The following is a 27137-nucleotide window of genomic DNA, read 5'->3' as shown; positions in this document are numbered from 1 at the left end:
ATTTGGCAAGGTAAATTAGGCACTGGGAACAGAATTAGAATAACAGCTGAGAGTCAAGTGGAGGGTATGTATATAAAACTAAATTCATGGTGAAACAATGAACCACGAAAGTGTCAGGTGTGTACTAAGATCCTAAGAAGCTGCATGGGGTAAGGTGTTCTTCTTCATCAATAGGATGACCACATCCAAACTGACACACTTTTGAAAATTAAAGGGGTGCTAATGAAATTTTTTTTTTTTTTTTAATGAGAACTGCTCTGGGATAACAGCAGTAAACCTGGGCTGTCTGGGGACATAGTCACTGTCTTTGTCATCATGCAGCACCTGGCTCACTCTGGGATCCACAATGGTGCCATATCTATTGTTCCATCAAGATCATATTTTTAAAATGGTTGTTGTGTGCCTTATTGATTGTGAGTACAGTGGAGTGGGTCTGATTTGGGCCAATTTTCTGTTTCCGTGTTGTGTAGGACACAGAACTTGATTTGGCTTTTGTCGCTGGTTTATGAAAATAGCCTAAGCAATTAAGGTGCTCTTTGTTTTCTGAAATAGCCAGCCAATACTTACCAAAAAACAAAACAAAAACCCACACCCATTGCCAGCGAGTCGATTCTGACTCGTAGTGACTCTGTAGGACAGGGTAGAACTTCCCCACAGGGTTCCCAAGGAGTGCCTGGTAGATTCCAACTGCTAACCTTTTGGTTAGCAGCCAAACTCCTAACCAGTGTGCCACCAGGGTTTCCAGGCAGTACTTAAACATGTGTAAATAAGTAGACTATACAGGCCCTACTCTGACAACAGGCCTCAGGAAGGGAGGGGAGATGATGTAGTCATGCATATTCATTGATTGGATTGATCATGACTATGCATTAAGACCCTGATCATGCATATTCATTGAGGTCCCAATGACTAAGGGACCCTGGGCCTTGGAACTCTGTCTTTTGGGGCCTCCTGGATTGGTGAGAACATACTTGAAAGGTAGAGGGTAGCACTTCCCTGGGGACAATGGATGTCCCATACCGGGGACTCTCCATGACCTTGCCAGTATCCTTTCTGGTTATAATAAATGTGTAACTATAAGTATAGGTAATTAAAAAAAAAAAACCAAACCCATTGCCGTTGAGTCGATCCCAAGTCCTAGTGACTTTGTAGGGTAGAGTACAACGGCCCCATAGGCTTTCCAAAGAGTGCCTGGTGGATTTGAACCGCGGGCCTCTTGGTTAGCAGCTAAGCTCTTAACCACTATGCCACCAGGGCTCTGTGCAGATAATAGTCTCCATGAATTTTGTGAGGCATTATAGAGAATTAACAAACTCATAAGGTGTAATGGGATTCCTACTTGACTCAGGGTGGCTAATTCAGAGGAGGACTGTGTAGGCAGTCAGAAGGACAGGGTCCTAACTGATGAGGAATCAGCTTCGGGTGGCTAGGTGATGAAGAAAGGCTGCATGGGCAGCCTATGAAAAAAGAGGCTTTCTAGCTTATGAATTAGCCCTAGGGGACCCAAAAGAGAGAGTGTGTGAGTAGGAGGGGCTGCCTGGTCTGAAGTTCAGGGAGCTGTGTAGACTTCTGAGCCTATGGCTGGTTACCGGTGACCTGGCCGTTGGTGGCCAGGGATGTTTTGACCTGGCTCAGGGTGGCTAGGGATGAAGTCTGCCCTAACTCTGGTTAGGGTGAGAGAGAAAATATCACAGAAGTGGCTGGTGACAAGGAATGGAAATGTGGGAAGTTGAACCCAGGGTCCACTTCCAGGTGGGAATTGGATTTGTGCTGATCCATGCCATGCAGTTACTGATAAAAGTGAGGTTTGCCCATCTTGCCCCTTTAATAGAGCAGTCTGTGCCACACATGCAGACCAAGAGCACAAAGTGTATGAAGCAGATGTATTTGGGAAAATAGCATGTGGCCTGTGTTTCAGATCACTGAGTTTACAAGTGCCCAAAGGCATACATCTGGGCCGTTGAAAAAGAGTATTTTTATTTTAGTAATTTCAAAATACAAAGACTATAGCTGAAGCATTTTATGGGGTGTGATTTGTGAAATGGCAAAACACATAGTATTTCTTAAGGAATCTAGCAAGTTTGAAATAAACGTTTACATTTAATGCCTTTCTGCTTTTCTATTACTTTTTTTCATTTTTGAGCTGTTGTTGTACATGAAAATCAGAATCTATGCCAGAAAATTCCTTGTCAGATCTACTTAAGCAGAGGAGGCCTGGGCAAGCTATGGGAGTTGGCCAGTGTTGACATGGCCTTGGGGAGGAAGTGTGATCAGGGTGTGTGTTTGTTTAGCCACCTCCATTCTGTGCAAGCCAGGGCTGGTGCTGTATTGGGTCCTGAGGTCCTAAGGGGAGACTTGGCCTCTGTCTTTAGGGTGTGCCAAGTCTGAGGAAGGGCCACACGTGTGAAACATGAAACCAACCAAGGCTTGAACGCAGTGTTACTGGAAGCCAGAGGAGAGCAATGATCTTAGTCTGGGAGGAAGACACAGAGCTTAGGTGAGGTGGGAAGGAAAGCTTCATCAACGCAGAGGCTGTTGGACAGGATCTGAAAAGCCCCTTACTCAGACTGTATTTTCTGTCTTAACCTATAGATTTTTCTTTCCCTTTCTCTCCATTTTTTTCTTTTCTTCACTCACCCTCTGCCTCGAATTTCTTCTGTCCATTCTTTTCCTCGTCCTCATCCTGAAGGCCTAAGTAAAGAAATGGGGAAGAAAGGAATAATAGCAGCTTACATTTATTAAACGTTTTCCTAGTGTTGGATACTATGCTAAGGACTTCACATGCATAATTTCGTTTACTCCTCAGAGCAAGGTTTACATGCTGTTAGTACCCACCTTATGGAGGAATAAAATGAGACACCAGTTAAGTTCTGATTCATAGCGACCCTGTAGGACAGGGTAGAGCTACCCCATAGGATTTCCAAGGCTGGGGTGGGGTTAGTAATCTTTATGGAAGCCGACTGCCACATCTTTTCTCCTGCAGATTTGGCTGGTGGGTTTGAACTGCCAACCTTTTGCCTTTTGATTAGCAGCCAAGCACTTAACCACCAGGGCCCCTTAAAGTGAGGCACACAGAAGCTAAATAACTTGCTGCGACTCACACAGTAGGGAACAGGACTTGAACTCTGGAAGCATGGCTCTAGTGCCTGGTCGTTTAATGCACTTCTCCAGGGTTCCCTCGGTTTGGAGTATGGGCCATTGGTGCTAAAGGACATGATTTAAGTGGTGCCGAGATATTAAATAACAGTGATTCACAGAGGGAGAAAGTTATTCCTTTTTCACTTATCTTTTAATCCTACATCCTTACAAAAAAAAAAAAAAATCCCTGAAAGCTCGATTCTAGTCTTTAACCTGGCTTTATTTTACATCTCTCTTTCTAAGGAAGAGAGCAAGTTTCAGGCTCAGAACTTTCCGCAAGTAACATATTTTAACAACAGCACTTTGATTCTATTGTATTTATTTTAACTCTCACCTTCAAAAAGTCTATTTAAAGAAAAATGTAAAGTCCAGATAGATACAGCAGTTGTGGCAGAAGGTGGAAGGCAGTGTGAGAATGCCTAATTTGGGGAGCTCTTGCTTCTCAAGGGAAGAATTAAGGAGTAAAGAGAAAAGCCAGACAACCATGAGAGGAACCTGTTAGCTTTCTTTTCTTTTTTTAACCTAGGATCGAGGGACGGCTGGAAAAAACTTTTCCATGTGCTACCTTTTTCTTTCTTTTGTTTGAGAAGTCACATGGCAAGATATTAGGAGTCAGTCTGGCTTACTGACCCCTGTTCCAGGCATGTAACTGATTTATCACTATAGAGCCATCTGTCTGCCTTGGCATTGGCAGTGGAAAGTGAGTTAAAATGGTTATCTTTAAAACCAAAAAACAACAATTTGTATGCCCCAACTCACTGCCATCAAGTTGATTCCAACTCTAGCGATCCCATAGGGTTTCCAAGGTTGTAAATCTCTACGGAAGCAGACTGCCACATCTTTCTCTCGCGGAGCCACTGGTAGTTTCGAACTGCTGACCTTTAGCAGTCAATTGCTTTAACCACTGCACCACCAGGGCTCTTTAATTTGTATGCAGAGGACCCTAATCTGATATCTTAATTCTTTGAAACAACTAAATTTATCTGTTTATAAGAGAATTTTGACTGTATCTCAAGTTATCTACTTTTTTCCCCTGGCATTGCTTCAAGAATCAAAGAAATACCCATTTAAACTTCTTTACACAGTGGTATAAAAGGTATAAAGCCACTGCATTCTGAGTAGTTATGGCTCACTAAATGGTAATTCTATTTTTTTTTTTTTCCCAAGGACAGTACAATTAGATTTTGCTAAGATTGAGATTTCAGTGTCCTTTGGTGTATTTGTTAAGACAGATTCACCAGTAGTTTGCAAGTGTTCATGAACAAATCAGGTTAGCAATACATTGATACCAGCACAAATAGATTGTGCTCATCACCACATAGACAAAACAGTCAGGAGGTTGGGCTGGTGCTGTAAGCACAAGTGGCATGATATAATGAAGTTGTATTCCATTAAGCTCTTTTGTACAGGGGAGCAAAATGTCATCCCCTGAATGTGGCTGCATTTCTGTGATACAACCTCATCTGTTCCATCAACTAGTTTTGCTCTGATCAATAAGCAGTTTTCTGTGGCCTTTCACTGCTGTCAGATGTCATTGAGTGATGTAAATGCACGTCAGAAACTAGAAACATGACAGCTCACCCAGAGTGGGAAGGGAGAGAGGAGAGGGAAATCGCTGCCACGGACACGGTTGACAGCTGACATCTCCTCAGGGTAACTGATTGGGTACTGTAACAGCCAGCACTTTTTCCATATAAATACACAGGAAAATGATCCTGTTATGTGTAATATATACAGCAGATGTTTTAAAATAATGGAAGGAAAAAATTATTATTATAAAATATAGCATGTTGATTGTGTAGATTATTCATGTAGAATGTACCAAAAACAGTTAGTTACTGTTAGGTTTTGACTAAGAACAATAAAGGAAATGAAAAAATGTTATGGTTCTACCCATTTTCTCTATTATCCACTGTGAAAGCTAATTAAAAAAGTTTGTGTAAGTCTACAAAGAGGTGTAGCCAAAAAGACAGTTACGGTAACAGTATTCATGCAATAGAATACTATGTAGCAATAAAAGGAGGAAGAGGAAGCGCTTTGTGTCCCAATATGAGAAGATTGCCAAGATCCATTGCTAAGTGAAAAAAGCAAGAGGTAGAGCGGTGTGTAATGTGTGGTCTTTTTGTGCAGACGGAAGGAAATAACACTCTGTTCGCATAGCACATAACAAGGCCGAAAGGATCCCTGAGAGACGCTTAATAGTGAGTACCTGAAGAAGGGAGTGAATGGTGGCAGCTGGTTGAAGAGTTGGGGTTGTGAGGGAGACTTTTCACTGTATATCTTTTTATGTCTTTCTTTTCCTTTTTTAATACTGTTTTATTGAGTTTTTGGTGAAAGTTTACACAGCAAGTTAGGTTCCTGTTTGACAAATTCCACACAAATTATTCAGTGACATTAGGTACATTTATCACAACCTGTCAGCATTCTCTCTCTCTCTCTCTCTTTTTAAACAGTTTCTACATGTAGTTCAGTGACATAGTTTTGTGACGTTGATTACATTCTTTGAGTTGTGCAAGGATTCTCACTCTTCTGAGTTATTCCCTCCTCATTAACATAAACTCACTGCCCTCTAAGGTTCCTGTGTCATCTTTGGGGTTGCTGTTGTCAGTTCGGTCCCATGTAGATAGTTCTTAAAAGAGCTTAATGCTCAAGGCAAATCTTTTTTTACTAGTTAAGCTAAACTATTGTTTGGTTTTAAGAAGACTTCAGGGAATATTTTTGATTTAAGGTTTAAGGATTGTTTCAGGGTAATAGTTTCAAGGGTTTATCAAGATTCTTCCATGGAATCTTCAGTCAAAATGTTCAGTAATGGTCGCTGGGCACTATCCAGTTCTTCTGCTCTCATGGTAAAGGAGGCAGTTGTTCATGGAAGCAATTAGCCACACATTTCATATCCTCCTCCTTTTCCTGACTCTCTTTCTTCCTCTCTTGCTGCAGGTGAATAGAGACCAGTTGTGCTGTGGATGGCTGCTTGTGTGCCTTTAAGACTCCGAGCTCTCTACTCAGTGAACTTGGAGGTAGAACAGAAACACTAAACATGTTGTTAGGCCAGTTAGCTGGGATGTCCCACGAAGCGATGACAGTAAACCTCCAAACCAAGGAATCTAATCCCACGAGGTAGTTGGTTGTACATAACTGGCTCAGCAGCTACTCTATTTTTTTTTTTTTGTCACTGTTTTAAATATATCTATCACACAACTTTTTCCAGTTCAACTTTTTGTAGGTGTACAACTTATTAATAGCAATTACAATAATTGCCTTGCAACCCTACCCTTAATACGATTTTTCCATCACCATTAACCCTCTTCTTCTTCTTCCCTCCCATCTGTGATAACTATTAATAAACTTTTGTCTCTATACATTTGCCTTTTCTTGTCTTTTTATGTAAGTGATGTCATACAGTGTCTGTCGTTTTGTGATTGGCTTATTTTGCTCAGCATAATGTCTTCAAGCTCCTTCATACTGTAGCATGTGTCAAGACTTCATTTCTCTGTCTGGCTGAGTAGTATTCCATTGTATGTATGTACCACATTTTGTTTATACATTCATCTGTTGATGGGCATTTAGGTTTGTAAAAATGGCATGAGGGCAGTGCCTTGCCTCCTCTAACTTCCCAAGGGGGAAGGAGAATCAAGATCAGCAGCCTAAAGCTGATTCCTATGAGGCGGAGATCAGACATGCCTTATCTCTCTGCCATTTTTACCAACTCTGACATCAATTGTCCCTCCCACGGCACCCTCTACTTCTCTGCAGGGTTCAACAATTCATTGCAATGGCCACACAAAACCCATAGACAATACTCACCATTTGGGATTTATTAGGGAAGTAACAGGTTATAATTCAGGCTCAGGAACACTGAAAGACACAGTTCTTCCATCAGGACAGCTCTTCCCCACGGTGCTGTGCTCACAGGCACACCTCTCACTGGCCCTCAGTCTCTGTCCAAAGGCACTCAACTTTCTCTCTCTGTGGGCTACGAAGCCCACTACTCTGTCTCCTGCTGCTGGGTCTCTGCTGCCAGGTCTCTCCTGCCGTCGCTTCTCACCATCTTCAGGGTTATAGCTTGCTCTCTCCCTTTCTGTCTCTGCTTCCAGAAACTCTTCAGTTCAGGGATCCTGGGACCAGAGGACATGCTGGCTCCTAACTGTCCTTCCTTGGTGGTGGTGGGATTCTCTCTCTCTGGCCCCTGGAATGGCTTACCTCAAGCTCAGCAGAATGGTAAAACTGACCAATCCCTTTAGTGGGCAATAATTACCTTATCCATATAGTCCCGCCCAGTCACTTGGGTGGGAGTTACAAGACCATGGCTAGAAAGGTCATACAAAAGTGATCCATTACATCACAGGGCTGTTTCTACCTTTTGGCTCTTGTGAATAGTGCTGCAGTCAATGCTGCTGTACAGTTCTCTTTTTGAGTCTCTGCCTTCAGGTCTTTTGGGTATATACCTAGGAATGGAATTGCCGGGGCAATGGTAATTCTATTTTTAGTGTTTTGAAGAACCGCCACACTGTTTTCCACAATGCCTGTACCATTTTGCATTTCTACCAGCAATGGATAAGGTTCCAATATCCCCACATTGTCATCCACATCTGTCTTTCTTTTCCTTTTAAAACCATAGAATGTATTACCTGTTTTCAAAACATTATATTATGAAAGGATATTTGTTTTTTCCACACATGAAATGGCCTTAAATACTTGAAAAGACATGTGGTGGTTGCCATATTAACAAATATTAGAATGAGGGGTAACAAAATCTCATAAATTGCTACTTACAAATTATTGTAATGTCAGGTATCATACTGACTAAAATTCTAGGAACTTAGGTAATAAAAATAGTAATAGCTATTATCTATTAAGTGCTTAACCTAATATGTGCTCTATGAATATTAACTTACTTAAACCCTCACAGGGATTATTACCTCTTTTTAACAGATGAGAAAAAAACTGATGCTCAGAGATTATTGTAGGTTACAGAGCTAATAAGTGGCAAAACTTGAACCTGAACCTAGGTTTTCAGTCTCCAAAGATAAAGTTGAGGGTGTGAGTATTAGAGTGGAAATGTCAGGTGCACAAGCATGTGTATTGGGAGGACAGTCACCTTAGACTCACCATGTCAACAGGAGGAGAGCACAGTGTTGATCTGGGTAGTCCTTCATCATCCAGACTAAAGCCAGTTTCCCATTATGATGACTTTTTTGATGCTATCTACATTTCCTTCTAGAGCCTATCCATCATAATCATATTATTACAATTGGTTATAATTGAATCATCCTTGAGTTCCATGGGAGAAGGACCATGTCTCTTTTGGGTCCATTGTACCACAGCTCAGAACCTAGCCTACAGAAAGCACTTGATAAATATGTGCGGAGAGGCAGATCCTATAGTAATGACAAGATTACATTACATTGGTGTGGTTATCTCTCACAAACTACCTAATGGAATAATTCTTTCTAGTGAATGCTTTTACTAATGAGGAATGCAGCCATGAGGCCAAAGTGTATTGAGAGCTTGTAAGTTCAAGGCAGAAAGATAGCAGTTTATTCTATAAATAGTAAACCATCACTTTCCTATTTAGGAGTAACAGTTGTAAAGGGAGAAGACTGGGGAGTTAAGAAAATGACCAGAGATAAAGTTTACTTTGAGAACGGGAAAGTTTATTGAAAAAGTCCAGTAGAACCAAGTTGTTTTAGAACTTTAATCTTATCCTTCTCATATTCAGGGTTTGAGGTACTCTTTGCCTAGTTTCTGGATGCCTTGAGACTGCCTCTCTTCTAGGCTAATCCTCTGGGCCAGGCTAATGCCCAGGCAGCTCCTCTGTTCACTTCCACCCCGCTCTCCACTCCCTTTTATTTTTGAGGTTCCCTTCCTGTTCATTTCAGGACCAAGATTATAAGAATATGGAGAGGAATTCAAAGTCAGGACCATCCCTTCTGCTTCTCTAGGGCTAAGCCTGAGGAAAGACAGGCATTGGAGAGCGAGTGTGTGGACGCAGGTGGTGGTGGGTGGGTAGGGGGAGGAATTTAGGGATATGGCTCCAATGAGGATGGAGGCTCCGGAGTGGGTGGTTCCTGACCACCTTTCTCTTTTTTCAGATTGAGTTGTAGGTAGGTGGGGATGCTGCTAAAAGATATATGGAAAACTGTGCTTTGGATATTATCAATCCATTCTTCACTCATCCCTCTCCCTAAGACTTCTTGAAGTACCTTCTCTGTCTTCACATATACCTTTGTCTTAGTCATCTAGTGCTGCTATAACAGAAATACCACAAATGGATGTCTTTAACAAAGAGAAATTTGTTTTCTCACAGTCTAGTAGGCTAGAAGTCCAAACTCAGGGTGTCAGCTCCAGGGGAAGGCTTTCTCTGCCGGCTCTGAAGGAGGGTCCATGTCATCAATCTTCCCCTGATCAAGGAGCATCTCAGGCATAGCGACCCTGGGTGCAAAGGACACACTCTGCTCCCAGTGCTTCTTTCTTGGTAATACGAGGTTCCCACTCTATGCTTGCTTCCCTTTCCTTTTATCTCTTGTAATTTAAAAGGTGGTGCAGGCCACACCCTGGGGAAACTTCCTTTACATTGGATCAGGGATGTGACCTGAGTAAGGGTGTTATAATCCCACCCTAATCCTCTTTAACATAAAATTACAATCACAAAATGGAGGACAGCCATACAGTACTAGGAATCACAGCCTAACCAAGTTGACATGCATTTTTGGGGGGAACAATTCAATCCATGACAACCTTCAAGGCACTTCCCATGAGGGATAAGTAGGCTATAGGAGGTACATACGCTCCCGTATACCCGTGTCACCCTCTCCCACTCATGTGCTAGGTAGGGAACCAAGCCCCTGGTAGGTTCCTCTTGCTCATACTTCAGAATCATTCCACCAGCCTAATCATTACATAGTTTTGATTGGAACTCAAAGTTCATCATTTTAATATACAACCCCAGTCCTAAGTAGAATATGTTGTCTCATCCTGATGAGTGTCAGTGTGGATGTTGTAGATCATGGCCCATTATCAGGATACTTAGCATGTACAGTCTTTCTGGGGACTCCAAAGCCTTCCCCCTCAGCATCCATTCTAGGACAACTCAGATAGTTCCATTTCTATTTCAAAATCCTATTGAAGACTCCTACAGCTCAACAACAAAAAGATAAACAGCCCAACTAAAAATGGGTAAAGAACTTGAATAGACATTTCTCCAAAGAAGATAAACAAATGGCCAATGAGCACATGAAAAGATACTCAACATCCTTAGTCATTGGGAAAAGCAAATCAAAACCACAATGAGATACCACCTTGCACCCACTAACCCTTGCCTTGGAGTTGATTCCAACTCATAGTAATCCTATGGGACAGAGCAGAACTGCCCCATAGGGTTTCCAAGGCTGTAGATCTTTATTTATTTATTTATTCATTTTTTATTGTACTTCAGATAAAAGTTTACAGAACAAACTAGTTTCTCATCAGTTAGTACACACATTGTTCTACAACATTGGTTAACAACTCCACGACATGTCAACACTCTCCCTTCTCAACCCCGGGTTCCCTATTACCAGCTTTCCTGTTGCCTCCTGCCTTCCAGTCCCTGCCCCAGGGCTGGTGCGCCCCTTTAGTCTTGTTTTGTTCCACGGGCCTGTTCAGGCTTTGGCTGAAGGGTGAACCTCAGGAGTGACCTCATTACTGAGCTGAACGGGTGTCTAGGGACCATTCTCTCAGGGTTTCTCCACTTTCTGCAAGGCTGTAGATCTTTATGGAAGCAGACTGCCACATCTTTCTCCCATGGGGCAGTTGGTAGGTTCAGGCTGCTGACCTTTTGGTTAGCAGCCAGACACTTAACTACTGAGCCAATGGGATGGTTATTAACAGAAAAATGGAAAATAACAAGTGTTGGTGAGGATGTGGAGAAATTGGAACCCTCAAGCATTGCTGATGGGAATGTAAAATGGTGCAGCTGCTATTGAAAACAATTTGGCGGTTCTTCAAAAAAGTTAAACGTAGAAATACCATATGAACCAGAAATTCCCCTTTTAGGTGTATACCTAAGAGACTTGAAAGTAGGGACTCAAACAAATACATGTACATTAGTGTTCTTTGAAGCATTATTCACAATCACTGAAAGGTGGAAACAACTCAAGGGTTATGTCCATCAACAGGTGAATGAATAAGCAAAATGTGTTAAATCGTACAATTGAATATTATTCAACCATAAAGAGAAATGAAATTTTGATACATGCTATAACATGGATAAACCTTGAAAACATTATGCCGAGTGAAAAACATCAGATATAAAAGGACAAATTATATGATCCTTATATGATATATTAGATTAAGCATAGAGACAAATGTTTATTAGAGGTTACGAGGGGTTGGGGGAGGGGATAATGGGAGTTATTGCTGAAGGGGTAGTGAGTTTCTTTTTGGGATAATGTAAAACTTTTGGAAATAGATGATGATGATAGCACAACATGGTGGATGTAATTAATGTCACTCAGTTACACATTTTAAAGTGGTTAAAATGGCAAATTTTTTGTTATACGTATTTTACCACAATAATATATATATTTTTTAAATGACAAAAAAAAAAAAAAAAAATTCTATTGCGATAGTACCTCAGTGGTGATTCTGGTGTTCCTGTATCAGCTTATGGTCCACAGGCCTGTAGTGGTTTTCTCCGTCATCTGAACCAACAGAGCAACCTTGCCTGGGCAGAGAAGGGAGAAGAGCCTTTGGTGACAGGGCTTTTAAAAGGTCTTATGATTTCCTTTTTAAAATGCCAACCATTCACTTTCTTTTTAAGCCTTTAAAGGCTCAGCTTTCTAATTGCTACTTCACTCAATCCAGTTTTTGACTGATATAATGTAATTATAAAATGGTAAGTACAAACTTTAGAAACAAACTTTCTGATGTGAAGGGGACTTTGGAGAAGACTCTGGAGAATTCCTCTTTATTTTAGTCTTCTGCTGTGATTCCTTTCTCTGTAAAGCCATCAGCTTTCAAGCCCAAAACTTGAGAGTTGCCCTCAACTCGTCCCTTTCTCTCAACCTCCATGTCTAAACTCCAACACCAAGTCATGTTGATTCTGGCTCCTAAACACCTTTTAAAATCCGCCTACATCCTTCCATCTACCCCATCTCGATCATGACTCTTGCAGCCCTTTGCCCCATCATCTCTCCCTGGACTACTGTGATAACCTCCTGCTGGGTCTTCACCATTCACTCTGAGCCCTCTTGTTGTTAGTTGCTGCCCGTTCGATTCCTACCCACAGTGACCCCTGTGTGCAGAGCAGAGTAGAACTGTTTCATAGGGTTTCCAAGACCATGACCTTTTGGAAGCAGATCACCACGCCTGTCTTCTGAGGAGCCTCTGGGTGGGTTTGAATCATCAACCTCTTGATTAGTAGTCCAGCGCTTAACCATTTGTGCCACCCAGGCTGTCTAAAATTCATTATTTTGCAGTCAGTCATTTTTCGCAGTGCCCATCTGATGATGTCAGCTCCTCGTTACAACCCTTGCATGGCTTCTCGTAAGGGACAAGGCCAGTTCTTAGTGTGGCCTATGAGGCCCAGTACGGTCTGGCCCCTGCCTACCTTCGCAGCAGTGCTTAACCCCCTCTTCTCCACCAAGATTGAGTTCGAGCCTCACAGTCCCAGTTCCTCAAGTGAACCTGTTCCTTTTGTTGAATTTTCTTTCCCCCTTTGCCCTATCCTCTCCTCCACCCTCTACTCCCTCTTAGGCTCAGGTCTCCGTTTCATCATCACATTCTCAGACTCATATTCCGTGACCAGGTTCTCCTGTTTCATGCTGTCTCAGTCCATTTCCCCTGAGAACATTTCTAAAACTATTCATTGTGCCATTAGTTAACTGTATTCCCAGTGCATATTTGCCTATATAAGTGACCCATATGTTTTTTCTGAAATAAATAATAAAAACTGGAACCAGAAGTGAGAGTAAATGATTTTGACTACTTAATGTCAGAATTAAGGCAACAACACGCCACTTTGCACTTAGACATGGTTTTTTGTTTCTCTCTGAGCGGTCTATGCCCACACAGGGGGCTTGTTCACCCTTACTTCATGGGGAAGTGTGTCCTGGCTCTGTCTCTAAGGGAGACCTAGATCTCTGCCGCATGTTTCCAGCTCCTCTTGTGCAGTTGACCCCTCCTGGTGCCTTTCCTACGCCCTGACCTACGATTCATCACAGGGGGCTCGCTGTGTTATCTTGATGTCATCAAGCTTGAAGTTGAATGCTCACCCACTATTCTCAGATTTTTAAAGTGACTTTTTCAGGTTGCATATTTGTAATTGTTTATGCTTTTGTATTTTAGAAGCTTTAATTCTGAGACTCAGTCTTGGTGCTTCTTTGTAAAATGCTGTATCTTTCAATAGGAGATTTGGGGCCTTTATGTTTAACATGCTGTGTCTTAAATTCTGTGGTAGTTATTTCTATGGTTTAATGACACCCCTGCCCTTATTGACTCACTTTAAATAAAAGGGGTATTTACTTAGCAGTGGCATGTAGTTTGTTTTGCCTAAATGCAGTCTTTGACCAGAAACTGAGTTGAATAGTGTATCCTTCCTTGTGAGAGCTGCCTGGAAACCGTCAAGTCAGCCTGATCTGGTGGGCGATTTTGGGATGTGGGCTGGTTATACTTGCACGGCAAGCTCTAAATCATGATCCTTTTTCTCAGTTCTAGATTGTACAGAAAATTTACGAGCTGCCTTAACTTTGTTATCAGGATCTACAAAGCATCAATATGATCCCTCTACGAGAAGACTGCTCCCCGGATATAAACATCTCGCCTTACTCCTCAAATGCCTTAGGGGCAGACCTCTGGTGCTCCTGTTGCTTCTCTAAGGAGAAGAAGGCACAATCTCATTTGACAATTACCTCCTTAAAATGTGGCATTCAGATCTGAGCACAGTATACCTTTAGAAGGGTGATACGGTATGGAGATAGTTCACAGGCTTTCAACGTCAATGTAGTATGAAAGAACTAAGCATTTTGTTTGTTTTTATTTTTGTTTTCTTGGCTTCAAATTTGATTGTCATACGTTCATGAAGGAGAATTTGAAGAAAACCACTATGATGCGCTTTTAAGTTTGCAGAAATATCTTCAGATAATGGTGATGGTGGTGATATGCATCGTAAATCTTTAGGCTTTTGTGTAATGACCTTGCCCAAAATCTCTTAGCACAGATTCTAGAAATCTTGTAGGGAAATCCTTCACATATCAACTGAATTAGTATAAGGTAGGATTAGAAGTGGTTATTGTAGCTTTATGGTATTCAAGAAAATAATAGGTACTATTTTAAATGGAGCTGGTAAACTAAGGGGCATCATTAAGGGCAGTGAAGATTTTTCTGGAGAGTGAAAAAAATCACAGGGGCAAAGGTGTCTTTGGCCTTACTCAGTAATCAGTTTTGTAGAAAGGCTGCCCGTGATTGAGGCCTGGAGGACAGGCTCCTGATTTGCTATGAGGCTTTTGGAAACTTGTTTACTTGGCTGACCCTCAGTATTCTCGTCTGCAAAATGCTGATAATACCTGTTGCTGTGCCTCTTGTGTGCTATTAAATAATACCACAATGCTGAGATCAACCCAAAAACAACCAACCCATTGCCGTCGAGTCGATCCCCAACTCATAGCGACCCTATAGGACAGAGTAGAACTGCCCCATAGAGTTTCCAGGGCGTGCCTGGCGGATTCAAATTGCCGATCCTTTGGTTGGCAGCCGTAGCACTTAACCACTACGCCACCAGGGTTTCCTCAATAAGGGTTATTAAATGATTACTATTACTACATGACTATTAAAAGTCCCTGGGTGGCACAAATGGTTAAGTGCTTGGCTATTAACCATAAAGTTGGTGGCTACTAACCAAAAAGCCAGTGATCCAGAGGTACCTCAGAAGAAAGGCCTGACGGTCTACTTCAGAAGATTGCAGCCATTAAAAACCCTATGGAGCACAGTTCTGCTCTGACACACATGGGGCTGCCATGAGTTGGAATTGACTTGAGCACAGCTGGTTAACATGACTATTAAATGTCTCAGATTCATCTTGATTTACGGACAATGGCATCATTCACAGTTTATTGTGTGCCTAAGACTAATGTTAAGAGACCACATAATGAATACTCTGCTATTTGCCTATAGTTTGAAAGCCAAATTATTATAATTTGGTGACTACCAAAGAAATCACATCCTTCATTTATATGTACTGATATTACTTAGGATTTTTTGAAGATAATTGGGCTTGTTTCATTGGGGTAGCACTTTTACATGTTGCTTTATATTAATTACACTCATTTATCTTTACTGAATTGTAAACCTCTTGAAACTGAAGTTTATAACTTATTTATCTTATTCTGTTCTGTGTCTAGTACAAAGTCTAGCATAGATTAGAAATTTAATATATGTTTCATAGACTTTGACAACTGAAAGGGTGCTTGGTGACCATCTAATTTAGCACCCTCATATATTTGCAGATGGAAGGAAAAAGTAGATCCAGAGATGTTAAATGGTTTACCAAAGTCACGTGATTGCAGAGAAAGAGCAGAAGAATGTAGCCTTTTTGAAATGTAGTTTCGTACTCTTTACAACATACTGTGGTGTCTTTGAATAAAGTTTAAATTAGGGTTGAAACTTGTGGTTTAAGAGGAGATGCTTTATGTCCTGTTGTAAGTATGCCTACCCATATACAAATTCACGGATGTGTATGTTTAATCTATGGAAAAATTTATTTTCTACTCTTAGTGGAATTACAACTTTTTGCCTCTTATTAAGACTTCAGAGATACAAACCAGTAGCTCAGTAATTGCTTTCTTGAATCTGCCTTTAATAATTACATTTAGTAAAGCTGTATCGAAAATTAGAAAGGCAGAGACTAATGGAAAACTAGATTTTTCACTGAATTAGAAAGCAAGACAATCCATATATTGACAACCCTTCAAGTTGTAACAGATCAGGAAAACTGTTTTGGACTGTTTGTGGAAAGAGGCAAACCTGGGCCTGATGGGCAGTGGCATCCACATCTTATGGAAGCAGAGAAACTCTAAGAGATTTCATGTAAATTGGCATGTCGAGAGGAGAGAGTCCAGGTCTGATTTAGATACGAGTCATTTGAATCTTTTAAAGCCTGGAATTTCTCCTTGGTACTAACAAAGAAGTGGAAAACAAAGAATGTGTTAATGAAGTGGAAATATCTTTAAATAAAAAAAAAGAACAAAACTCATTTGGGGGTCATATCTTGCAACCAGAAGGAAACTGAGCAGAAAAATGGTGGAAGGATTTTATCAGACTGGCTTCTCTGGTGTTTGCTGTGGTATTTGGTGAGGTGCTTTGACTTTATGGCCAGAAAAATTAGTCATTTTAGTTTTACGGTATTTCAGAATGCGTACTTAATGAGATCCTAACAGTAGACTAGTTCAAGGTTGTTTAGATATTAGAAAACTTATTAAAATTGAGATGTAATGATATTAATTAAAAAACAAACAAATACTGATACCTCTTCATTGGTCAGAGAGACAGTGATTTTTGCACATTAGCCAAAAGACAGGCCAGGTAGCCTGCTGACATACCAGCTCTCCTTCCAGCCCCAGTCTCTGGCTACACAGTTCACAAGGGCCCAATGAACCTTTTCCATACTATGGAGGTGCAAAGTTATAACAATTTTAGAATAACACCTTTTAAAAAGGCCTGTTTTTATGTGTCAGTTTTTCATAATTATCCTAACTGAACCTTCCTAATAGCGTCCTATTGGCCCTGTCTATCCTTCCCCAAGAATGAGTACAAGTGTTGCCCACACCAATGGCAGTGGGATGTTGTATGTGTGTTTCCAAGGCAAGAGGAAACACCTAGGAACTAGAGACCTTGCGTAAATAGTCATAGCCAGGCTTTATTGCATCCCCCTTAAAGCCCAGGAAGAGAAAGGGTTGAGCGTTTTGGAGGAGAAAAAGAGCCAGTGGGATGAAAAGGTATGAGGCTGAGCCTTTTTGAGAACCACTGTCTGGCCTAGCCTAACACAGGCTTACGTTTGAGAGAGTTTTCTTATGTTTGAGAGAGTTCTCTTATGTTTGATAGAGCCCTCTGATTTCACAGCTAGAAATTGTTCACAGGGTAGATTAGTGAGGGGGGTCATCCTGCCTTGAGAACTGAATTCACCGTTTGATAAGAGAGATACAGACTAAAACAGCTAACTGAGCAGAATCTGATCCTGAGGATAGCCATACTGAAAGGTAAGGAAAGCATGGATGGGCTAACAGTCATTTGCCCTGCACAGTATGTAAAATGCAGTAAAGGATATGTGTAAATGACACAGTCTATCTCAGAGCCGACTTAGAAATACATATGACAAAACAATACACAATTGTTATATATTGGTAAAATGTTAGGACATTAAAAAGCATCCGATCAGCCCTCTCATGTTATAGATGATGAACAGGCATGGAGATGACAAGTGCTTTTCCTAAGTTAATATGGCTAAGAAGTGTCAAAGACGAACCTAGAACCCAGGGTTTCTGATTCACAGCTATTTTTCTCTCATTTTAGAATGTTTTCACTTACAGTGTTTACAGATGATATAAGATACACATGTTCAAGGCAGAAAAATTAGAGAAAAAAAGTTAAAAAGTACAAAGAAGAAAAAAATAACCTGTAAACTCTACATAACATTTGGCATTTTTTTCCCTCCCATTTTTTTTTTGTCATAGTATGGTGTGTAAGTGTATACACACACGTATATATACACATACACTATTATGAACATAGATGTGCTATAGCACAAAACAAAATAGTGTACTCTTTCAAAAGCCTGCTTTTAAATTTTGTAAAAAAAAATTTAACAAGAGTAACAGTACCATTTAATGTTAATAAATCTTCTGTAACCTAATATGAATGTGCCATCATTTATCAGCCAGTCTTTACTAAATATTTGGTTGTGTATAATTTTTCATTATTATAAATATCCTTTTTTATTTTTAAAACTCTGATTTCAGTTTTGGTTTGGTGCCACTATGTTAAATAATTCATATCAGTGTACATTATAGGTCTGTGTATTAGTTGAGAAATAATCATTCTCATACAGTTTTTGTTCTTGTTCCATTCTTCTTAGGCCCTTTCTTTTCAGATTAATTTATTTTTGTGACATAAGCCGTGAAAAGACATGTAATAAAACTGACACAGTTCTTCTTTTCTACTCTTTTTGTGTTCTGTTGAGTCAGTTCTGACTCACAGTGACCCTGTAGGAAAGAGTAGAACTGCCCATAGGGTTTCCTAGGCTGTAATCCTTACGGGAGCAGATGTCTAGGTCTTTTTTCCCACTGAGCAGCTGGTAAGTTTGAACTGCTTACCTTTTGGTTAGCAGCTGAGCACTTAACTGTTGTACCACCATGGCTCATTTTCTACTATATTTAAATTGGGTATAGTATTTATCCCTGAGGACCAAACAGTTCACCTCTTGAAATGTTTTTTATGCACCATGCTAGACAGGTAATGAGAATTTTAGTTTGTTAAAAAAACAAACAAAAAAACCCATAGCCTTTACAAACCAGGGGTCACATATAGGTGAGTAGAGTGGTTGTATACTTGGAGAACAGGTGTTTGGAAACAGAATGAACTAATCCTGGTTGGAGGTATTAGTTCTCAATCTTGTGAAGCATTTCTGCCCAGGAAAGGATGTCATCTGAAAGTTTCTTTTAAATCTGTGTAATGTTTCCAGTGGGGAGAAAGCCCAGGAGGAGTTTCACGGTTGTACGTTTCTCTGTCTGTGTAGAAAGACTGTGGAGAGAAAGAGAGAGTGCTCAGGTCCAGGTGATACGGGTGATTTAATTGTGAATGTGTAATACATTAAACCTAGAGGTGAAGTTTGGAGAAAAGGTTTATCCTTCCTATCCTCAGGAGCAGTGTTAGAGTTTTCAGATGTTGGCCACTTTTAGATTTAGGTCAGGCTCTTGGGAATGGCATAAATTAGAGCTCTGCATTTTCATTTTTTCTCTTTCGAGACTGCATGTGTCATATTGCTAAGAGAAAGAAGCATACAAACAACAAAAAACTATAACATGATTATATTTTTGCAAGCCAACACCTTTTCTTGAATTCATTGTTCTTCCTTTAAAGCGGTCAGACAATTTAAGTGATTATGATATGTCATGTAACTAGGAGTGCCTCCTTGTTTAGGGTAAAAGAAATCAATACAAGAGGCTCTTGGAATGGCCTTTTTTTCTCCTCAACAGCCCCTTATATATAGGTTTAAAATGCTGATTCTACATGAAGAATGGCAATGATTCATGCTGAGACCTTGCCTCATTAGATGCTTAACTTCTCTCAGAGAGCCTTTGACACAGATGTTTGTTAGATAGATCTTGAAAAGGTGGTAATTGGTTTAATACAGAAATTTAGTGGCAATATTTTTTATATGCAAACAGTATTTAAACAGTCATGTATCAGAACATTTTTAAAAGTAGATTAACAAATTTAAAATTAAAAATATATAAAAGGCGATTATGCAATGATTCTGTGGTACAACTTCATATTCTGCTATTACCACCTTCTCAATGCTACCTTTCGTGCCCACCATGGGAAACCTTGCTGGTATTTGAAATTACAGCATCACAGCAACACATAGGCCACCACAGTACAACAAACTGACTGACAGGTGGTGGCTATTTCAAGAAATTTGCAAGACAGCTAACTGACTGGAATAGATCCATATTTGTGCCCATTCCAAAGAAAGGTGATCCAACTGAAGACGGAAATTATTGAACAGTATCATTAATATGGAAACCTTGGTGGCTTACTGGTTAAGTGCCACGGCTGCTAACCGAGAGGTTGGCAGTTCAAATCCACCAGGCGCTCCTTGGAAACTCTGTGGTGCAGTTCTACTCTGTCCTACAGGGTCACTGTGAGTTGGAATCAACTCGACAGCAGTGGTTTTGGTTTTTTTTGGTATCATTAATATGACATGAAAGCAAAATTTTGCTGGAGATAATTAAAAAATGGCTACAGCTGTACATCAACAAAGAACTGTGAGAAATTCAGGCTGGACGAAGAAGAGGACATGGAATGAGGGATACCATTGCTGTTGTCAGATGGATCTTAGCCGAAAGCAAAGATTACTGAAAAGTTGTTTACCTGAGTTTTATTGGCTACATAAAGACATTTGACTGTAAGGATCATAACAAATTATAGATAATATTATAAAGAATGAGAATTTCAGAACTCTTAATTGTGCTCATGAGGAACCAGTGCATAGACCAAGAGGCGTTGTTCAGACAGAACAAGGGGATACCACATGGTTTAAAATTGGAAAAGGTGTACATCAGGGTTGTATCGTTTTGCCATACTTATGCAATCTATATGCTGAGCAAATAATTTGAGAAATGACTATATGAAGAAGAACATGGCATCAGGATTGGAGGAAGACTCATTAACAACCTGCGATACGCAAATGACACAACCTTGCTTGCTGAAAGTGAAGAGAACTCGAAGCACTTACTGATAAAGATCAAAGACTACAGCCTTTAATACAGATTACACCTCAACATAAAGAAAACAAAAATCCTCACAACTGGACCACTAAGTAACATCATGATAAATGGAGGAAAGATTGAAGTTGTCAAGGATTTCATTTTACTTAGATCCACAATGAATGCCCATGGAAGCAGCAGGAGACAAATCAAATGACGTATTGCCTTGAGCAAATTTGCTGCAAAAGACCTCTTTAAAGGGTTAAAAAGCAAAGATATCATGTTGATGACTAAGATGCATATAACCCAAGCCATAGTATTTTCAGTAGCCCAATAAGCATGTGAAAGCTGGACAATGAAAAAGGAAGACTAAAAAAGAATTGATGAGTTTGAAATATGGTGTTGGCAAAAAATGCTGAGTATACCATGGACTGCTAGAAGAACAAACAAATCTGTCTTGGAAGAAGTACATCTGGAATGCTTCTCTGAAGTGAAGATGGTGAGACTTTGTCTCATATGCATTGGACATATTATCAAGAGGGATCACTCCCTGGAGAAGAACATCGTGCTTGGTAAAGTAGAGGGTCAGTGAAGAAGAGAGAGATCCTTTACAAGATGGATTGACAATGGCTACAACAAGGGGCTCAAACCTATCAAGGACTGTGAAGATGGCACAGGACCAAGCAACTAACAACAACAATGCTGCCTATTTTGACTGTCCTATTTAAAATTACCGGTGGCATAGCTTCCAGCATCACAGCAACACACAAGCCCCCATAGTACAACAAACTGACAGACACGTGGGGGACAGGTTTCAGCTGAGCTTCCAGACTAAGACTAGGAAGAAGGACCTGGCAGTCTACTTCTGAAAAGAATTAGCCAGTGAAAACCTTATGAATAGCAGCGGAACATTGTCTGATATAGTGCTGGAAGATGAGCCCCCCAGGTTGGAAGGCACTCAAAAGATGACTGGGGAAGAGCTGCCTCCTCAAAGTAGAGTCGACCTTAATGACGTGTTTGGAGTAAAGCTTTCGGAACCTTCATCTGCTCATGTGGAATGACTCAAAATGAGAAGAAACAGCTGCAAACATCCATTAATAATCGGAACCTGGAATGTACGAAGTATGAATCTAGGAAAATTGGACATCATCAAAAATGAAATGGAACGCATAAACATCGATATCCTAGGCATTAGTGAGCTGAAATGGACTGGTATTGGCCATTTCGAATCGGACAATCATATAGTCTATGCTGGGAACGACGACTCGAAGAGGAATGGTGTTGCATTCATGGTCAAAAAGAACGTTTCAAGATCTATCCTGAAGTACAACGCGGTCAGTGATAGGATAATATCCATACGCCTACAAGGAAGACCAGTTAATATGGCTATTATTCAAATTTACGCACCAACCACTAGGGCCAAAAATGAAGAAATAGAAGATTTTTATCAGCTGCTGAAGTCTGAAATTGATCAAACATGCAATCAAGATGCATTGATAATTACTGGCGATTGGAATGCAAAAGTTGGAAATGAAGAAGGATCAGTAGTTGGAAAATATGGCCTTGGTGATAGAAACAATGCCGGAGATCGAATGATAGGATTTTGCAAGACCAACAACTTCTTCATTGCAAATACCTTCTTTCACCAACATAAACGGCGACTATACACATGGACCTCACTAGATGGAACATACAGAAACCAAATTGACTACATCTGTGGACAGAGACAATGGAAAAGGTCAATATTATCAGTCAGAAGTGGAACAGACCATCAATTGCTCATATGCAAGTTCAAGCTGAAACTAAAGAAAATCAGTCCACAAGAGCCAAACTATGAGCTTGAGTATATCCCACCTGAATTTAGAGACCATCTGAAGAACAGATTTGATGCGTTGAACATTAGTGACCGCAGACCAGACGAGTTGTGGAATGACATCATCCATGAAGAAAGCAAGAGGTCATTGAAAAGACGGGAAAGAAACAAAAGACCAAGGTGGATGTCAGAGGAGACTCTGAAACTTGCTCTTGAGCATCGAGCAGCTAAAGCAAAAGGAAGGGTTGATGAAGTAAAAGAACTGAACAAGATTTCAAAGGGCCTCTCGAGAAGACAGTATTATAATGACATTTGCAAAGAGCTGGAGATGGAAAACCAAAAGGGAAGAACACGCTCAGCGTTTCTCAAGCTGAAAGAACTGAGGAAAAAATTCAAGCCTCGAGTTGCAAAAGTGAAGGATTCCATGGGGAAAATATTAAACGACGCAGGAAGCATCAAAAGAAGATAGAAGGAATATACAGAGTCATTCTACCAAAAAGAATTAGTCAATGTTCAGCCATTTCAAGAGGTGGCATATGATCAGGAACCGATGGTACTGAAGGAAGAAGCCCAAGCTGCTCTGAAGGCTTTGGTAAAAAACAAGCCTCCAGGAATTGATGGAATATCAATTGAGGTGTTTCAACAAACAGATGCAGCGCTGGAGGTGCTCACTCGTCTATGCCAAGAAATATGGAAGACAGCTTCCTGGCCAGCTGACTGGAAGAGATCCATATTTATGCCTATTCCCAAGAAACGTGATCTAACCGAATGTGGAAATTATAGGACAATATCATTAATATCACACGCAAGCAAAGTTTTGTTGAAGATCATTCAAAAACGGCTGCCGTAGTATATCAACAGGGAACTGCCAGAAGTTCAGGCTGATTTCAGAAAAGGACGTGGAACCAGGGATATCATTGCTGATGTTAGATGGACCCTGGCTGAAAGCAGAGAATACCAGAAGGATGTTTACCTGTGTTTTATTGACTATGCAAGGGCATTTGACTGTGTGGATCATAACAAACTATGGATAACACTGCGAAGAATGGGAATTCCAGAACACTTAATTGTGCTCATGAGGAACTTTTACATAGATCAAGAGGCGGTTGTTCGGACAGAACAAGGGGATACTGATTGGTTTAAAGTCAGGAAAGGTGTATTCTTTCACCATACCTATTTAATCTGTATGCTGAGCAAATGCTACGAGAAGCTGGACTACATGAAGAAGAACGGGGCATCAGGATTGGAGGAAGACTCGTTAACAACCTGCGTTATGCAGATGACACAACCTTGCTTGCTGAAAGTGAAGAGGACTTGAAGCACTTACTAATGAAGATCAAAGTCCACGGCATTCAGTATGGATTAGACCTCAACATAAAGAAAACAAAAATCCTCAGAACTGGACCAATGAGCAGCATCATCATAAACGGGGAAAAGATTGAAGTTGTCAAGGATTTCATTTTACTTGGATCCACAATCAACAGCCATGGAAGCCGCAGTCAAGAAATCAAAACACACGTTGCATTGGGCAAATCTGCTGCAAAGGAATTCTTCAAAGTGTTGGAAGAGCAAAGTTGTCACCCCGAAGACTAAGGTGCACCTGACCCAAGCCATGGTATTTTCAATCACATCATATGCATGTGAAAGCTGGACAGTGAATAAGGAAGACTGAAGAAGAGCTGATGCCTTTGAATTGTGGTGTTGGCAAAGAATATTGAATATACCATGGACTACCAGAAGAACGAACAAATCTGTCTTGGAGGAAGTGCGGCCCGAATGCTCCTTAGAGGCAAGGATGGCGAGACTGTGTCTTACATACTTTGAACATGTTGTCAGGAGGGATTAGTTCCTGGAGAAGGACATCATGCTTGGCAGAGTACAGGGTCAGCGGAAAAGAGGAAGACCCTCAACAAGGTGGACTGACACAGTGGCTGCAACAATGAGCTCAAGCATAACGACGATTGTAAGGATGGCGCAGGACCGGACAGTGTTGTGCATAGGGTCGCCATGAGTCAGAACCGACTCGAAGGCACCTAACAACAACAACAACATTTTTAATTACAACCCTTCTCCTGGCATTCCCAATTGCTTTTACCTGGATGTGTTTTTCTAGCCGTAGGAGGTAATCACTTTCTGAAACATACTTTATAATATACTTATTTTTAAAATTTGTTGTTTATTGTCTGTCTTCTCTGCTAGAATGTAAATTCCACAAAGGCAGGACTTTTAGTGACACTAAGTCACTGATGGACCTCAGCCACCTTGGACAGGGCCTAGCACATGGCAGTGTAACAATTTTTAAACTGTGCATATCTTGGGAGAGTAAAACACCTGATAAATATTTTTTCTTAAGAAGAATTAAAATTCTGAGATTTGAAATAAGACTGAGTGTCCTAAGATCTTTACAAGTTTACTTTCTTCTTGTAAGTGGCTATGTTACAACCAAGGACGGATGACCTCTAATACCTGTCAGTAGAACGAAAAAGCTGCTTTCCCTTCAACAAGAACAGAATGCCTCTTCGTGAGGAGAATCCTTGGTTGTAGAGTTTTCACAATGGCCTGCATTCCCTTATGGGCACAGTCACTCTCCCCTGCTCTCTGCTCATCTTTCAGAGCCTCGCAGCTGGGCAAGAACAGAAGCAAGGAAACCAGCTGTGAGTTTGTAGAGTAAGAACTTTCTTGGGTGAAGACACAAAAGGCAGGTACTTCAGATTTGCAGGTGTTGCAGGCTTGACAAAGACAGTAGTAGCTTACATTTTGGATGACAGAATCAATTTTCCTAAAATTTTCAACAGTCTGTATAATGGATCAAAATTAACGTGATAATAAAATTTAACAGGTGAATTAGAGGGCTGAAAATCACCTGTTCAAGAACTTTTTGGGCAGACCTGGTGGTTTTGTTTGAGCTCAAGGGTGTCATGAAACACGAGTGTGACTGGCTTCCAGAAATGTTTAGGAAGATGCAAGTTACAGGCAGGGAATCTTAAGCTAAGATCCAAGGGAGTCAGGGTTATATTGGCCCTTGGGGTGGTCAAGTCTCATCGGAAATGCAGAGTTGGGAATGGTCATAGGGAGAGGCAAGTGCAAAGTCCCATGACATGGGTGCACTACAGTGTCAGCCACCTCTGGGGACTGAGAGAGAAGGGTCTTCTCTCGTATGTAAGGATGGATGGATGTGGCCAGTAAGTTACTCCTACGTGGGGTTATCTTTTTTCCCGTCCACCCACCAGCATGCCACTTGTGCTGCTAACGAAACAATTATACCAGTCTTTAAAGAAAAAATTAGGTGTTAATAATGACATTAATGGGTATTATTTGGATTCTTGCTAAATATGGCAAATAATCACATGTATCAAAAAAAAACAAAACCAAACCCGCTGTCGTCGAGTCGATTCCAACTCCTAGCGACCCTATAGGACAGAGTAGAACTGCCCCATAGAGTTTCCAAGGAGTGCCTGGCGGATTTGAAGTGCTGAGCTTTTGACTAGCAGCCGTAACACTTAACCACTATGCCACCAGGGTTTCCATCACATGTATAATCACATTTAATCCTTACTACGAGCCTATGTGATAGGTGCTATTATAAACTTCATGTTTAGGGGAGGAAACTGAAGTTGATAATGTTATGTTAAACGACTTGCCCAGAGTCACAGATTATTTAGTGGAGTCCATAGTAGAGCAATGGAAGACAGTGGTTTCAAACCCAGGCAGTTTGATTCCAGAGCTAGAACTCTTAAGTACAGGTGGTCCCCGACTTATGATGTATTTGAGTTACAATAAACTGCATTTAACGTCCATTCTGTTTGTTTGTTTGTTTTGGTACATCTTAATGTTAGTAATACGTACTACATGGAATGTTGCAGCACGTAATTTGCTGATATCATCATATCTGTAAGTTTGTATGTAACGTTTCCAACCCCCAAAGACAAAGATCACAGTTATAAAGATACTGATAATAAAAGACAATAATAATGAAAACTAAAAAAAGAGGTTTTCATCTTATGTCAGAACCGAGTTACCACAGAGTTTTTGGAACAGAGCACTGTTGTAAGTCAGGGACTACCTGTATTGTCAATCTAGTGGGTGAATAATAATATTAGTGTTATAATTTATGCATGTTATAGGCTAAGTAGAAACCCTGGTGGTGTAGTGGTTAAGTGCTACAGCCTCTAACCAAGAGGTCAGCAGTTCAAATCCGCCAGGCGCTCCTTGGAAACTTTATGGGGCAGTTCTATTCTGTCCAATAGGGTCACTATGAGTCGGAATCGACTCGACGGCAGTGGGTTTGGTTTTTGGTATAGGCTAAGTAGATTTTTATGTGTTGGCATGGAATTGGAGCCCTGGTGGTGGAGTGATGAGAGCACTCAGCTGTTAAACAAAAAGGTCGGCAGTTTGACTGCACCAGCCGCTCCATGGGAGAAAGATGTGGCAGTCTGCTTCCGTAAAGATGTATAGCCTTGACCCGAAAGGAAGACAAGAAGGCAGGAAGGGACAGGAAAACTGGACACTGGGAACCCGGGGTGGAAAGAGGGAGAGTGCTGTCGCATTGTGGGGATTGCAAGCGATGGCACAAAAGAATATGTATATAAATTTTTGAATGAGAAACTAACTTGAACTGTAAACTTTCACCTAAAGCACACACACAAAAAAGGATTTACAGCCATGAAAGCCCTGTGGGGCAGTTTTATGCTGTCTTGTAGGGTCGCTATGAGTCGGAATTGACTCGA

The 27137-nt window shown here is 40.8% G+C and overlaps 1 protein-coding gene across 5 annotated transcripts in view; it reads left to right on the top strand.

Annotated features, from left to right (window-relative positions):
• SNX24 (sorting nexin 24) overlaps positions 1-27137 on the top strand; it is a 192696-nt gene that overhangs the window by 55394 nt on the left and 110165 nt on the right. Inside the window, exons 2-3 of one of the 5 annotated variants that reach the window (XM_064275885.1) lie at positions 5269-5339; positions 13828-25947. The exons of 3 other annotated variants lie outside the window; for them this stretch is intronic. In XM_064275885.1, the coding sequence (XP_064131955.1) occupies positions 21665-22879 (1215 nt within the window). In that variant the 5' untranslated portion in view covers positions 5269-5339; positions 13828-21664 and the 3' untranslated portion in view covers positions 22880-25947. Of the gene's footprint in view, positions 1-5268; positions 5340-13827; positions 25948-27137 lie in introns of those variants that run through there. One more of the 5 variants, XM_064275903.1, reaches the window with a different exon arrangement.

Source organism: Loxodonta africana, chromosome 2 (assembly GCF_030014295.1).
Source record: "Loxodonta africana isolate mLoxAfr1 chromosome 2, mLoxAfr1.hap2, whole genome shotgun sequence".
NCBI lineage: Eukaryota > Metazoa > Chordata > Mammalia > Proboscidea > Elephantidae > Loxodonta > Loxodonta africana.
Note: the sequence above shows the minus strand (reverse complement) of the source record. Positions and strands in the feature narration are given on the sequence as shown.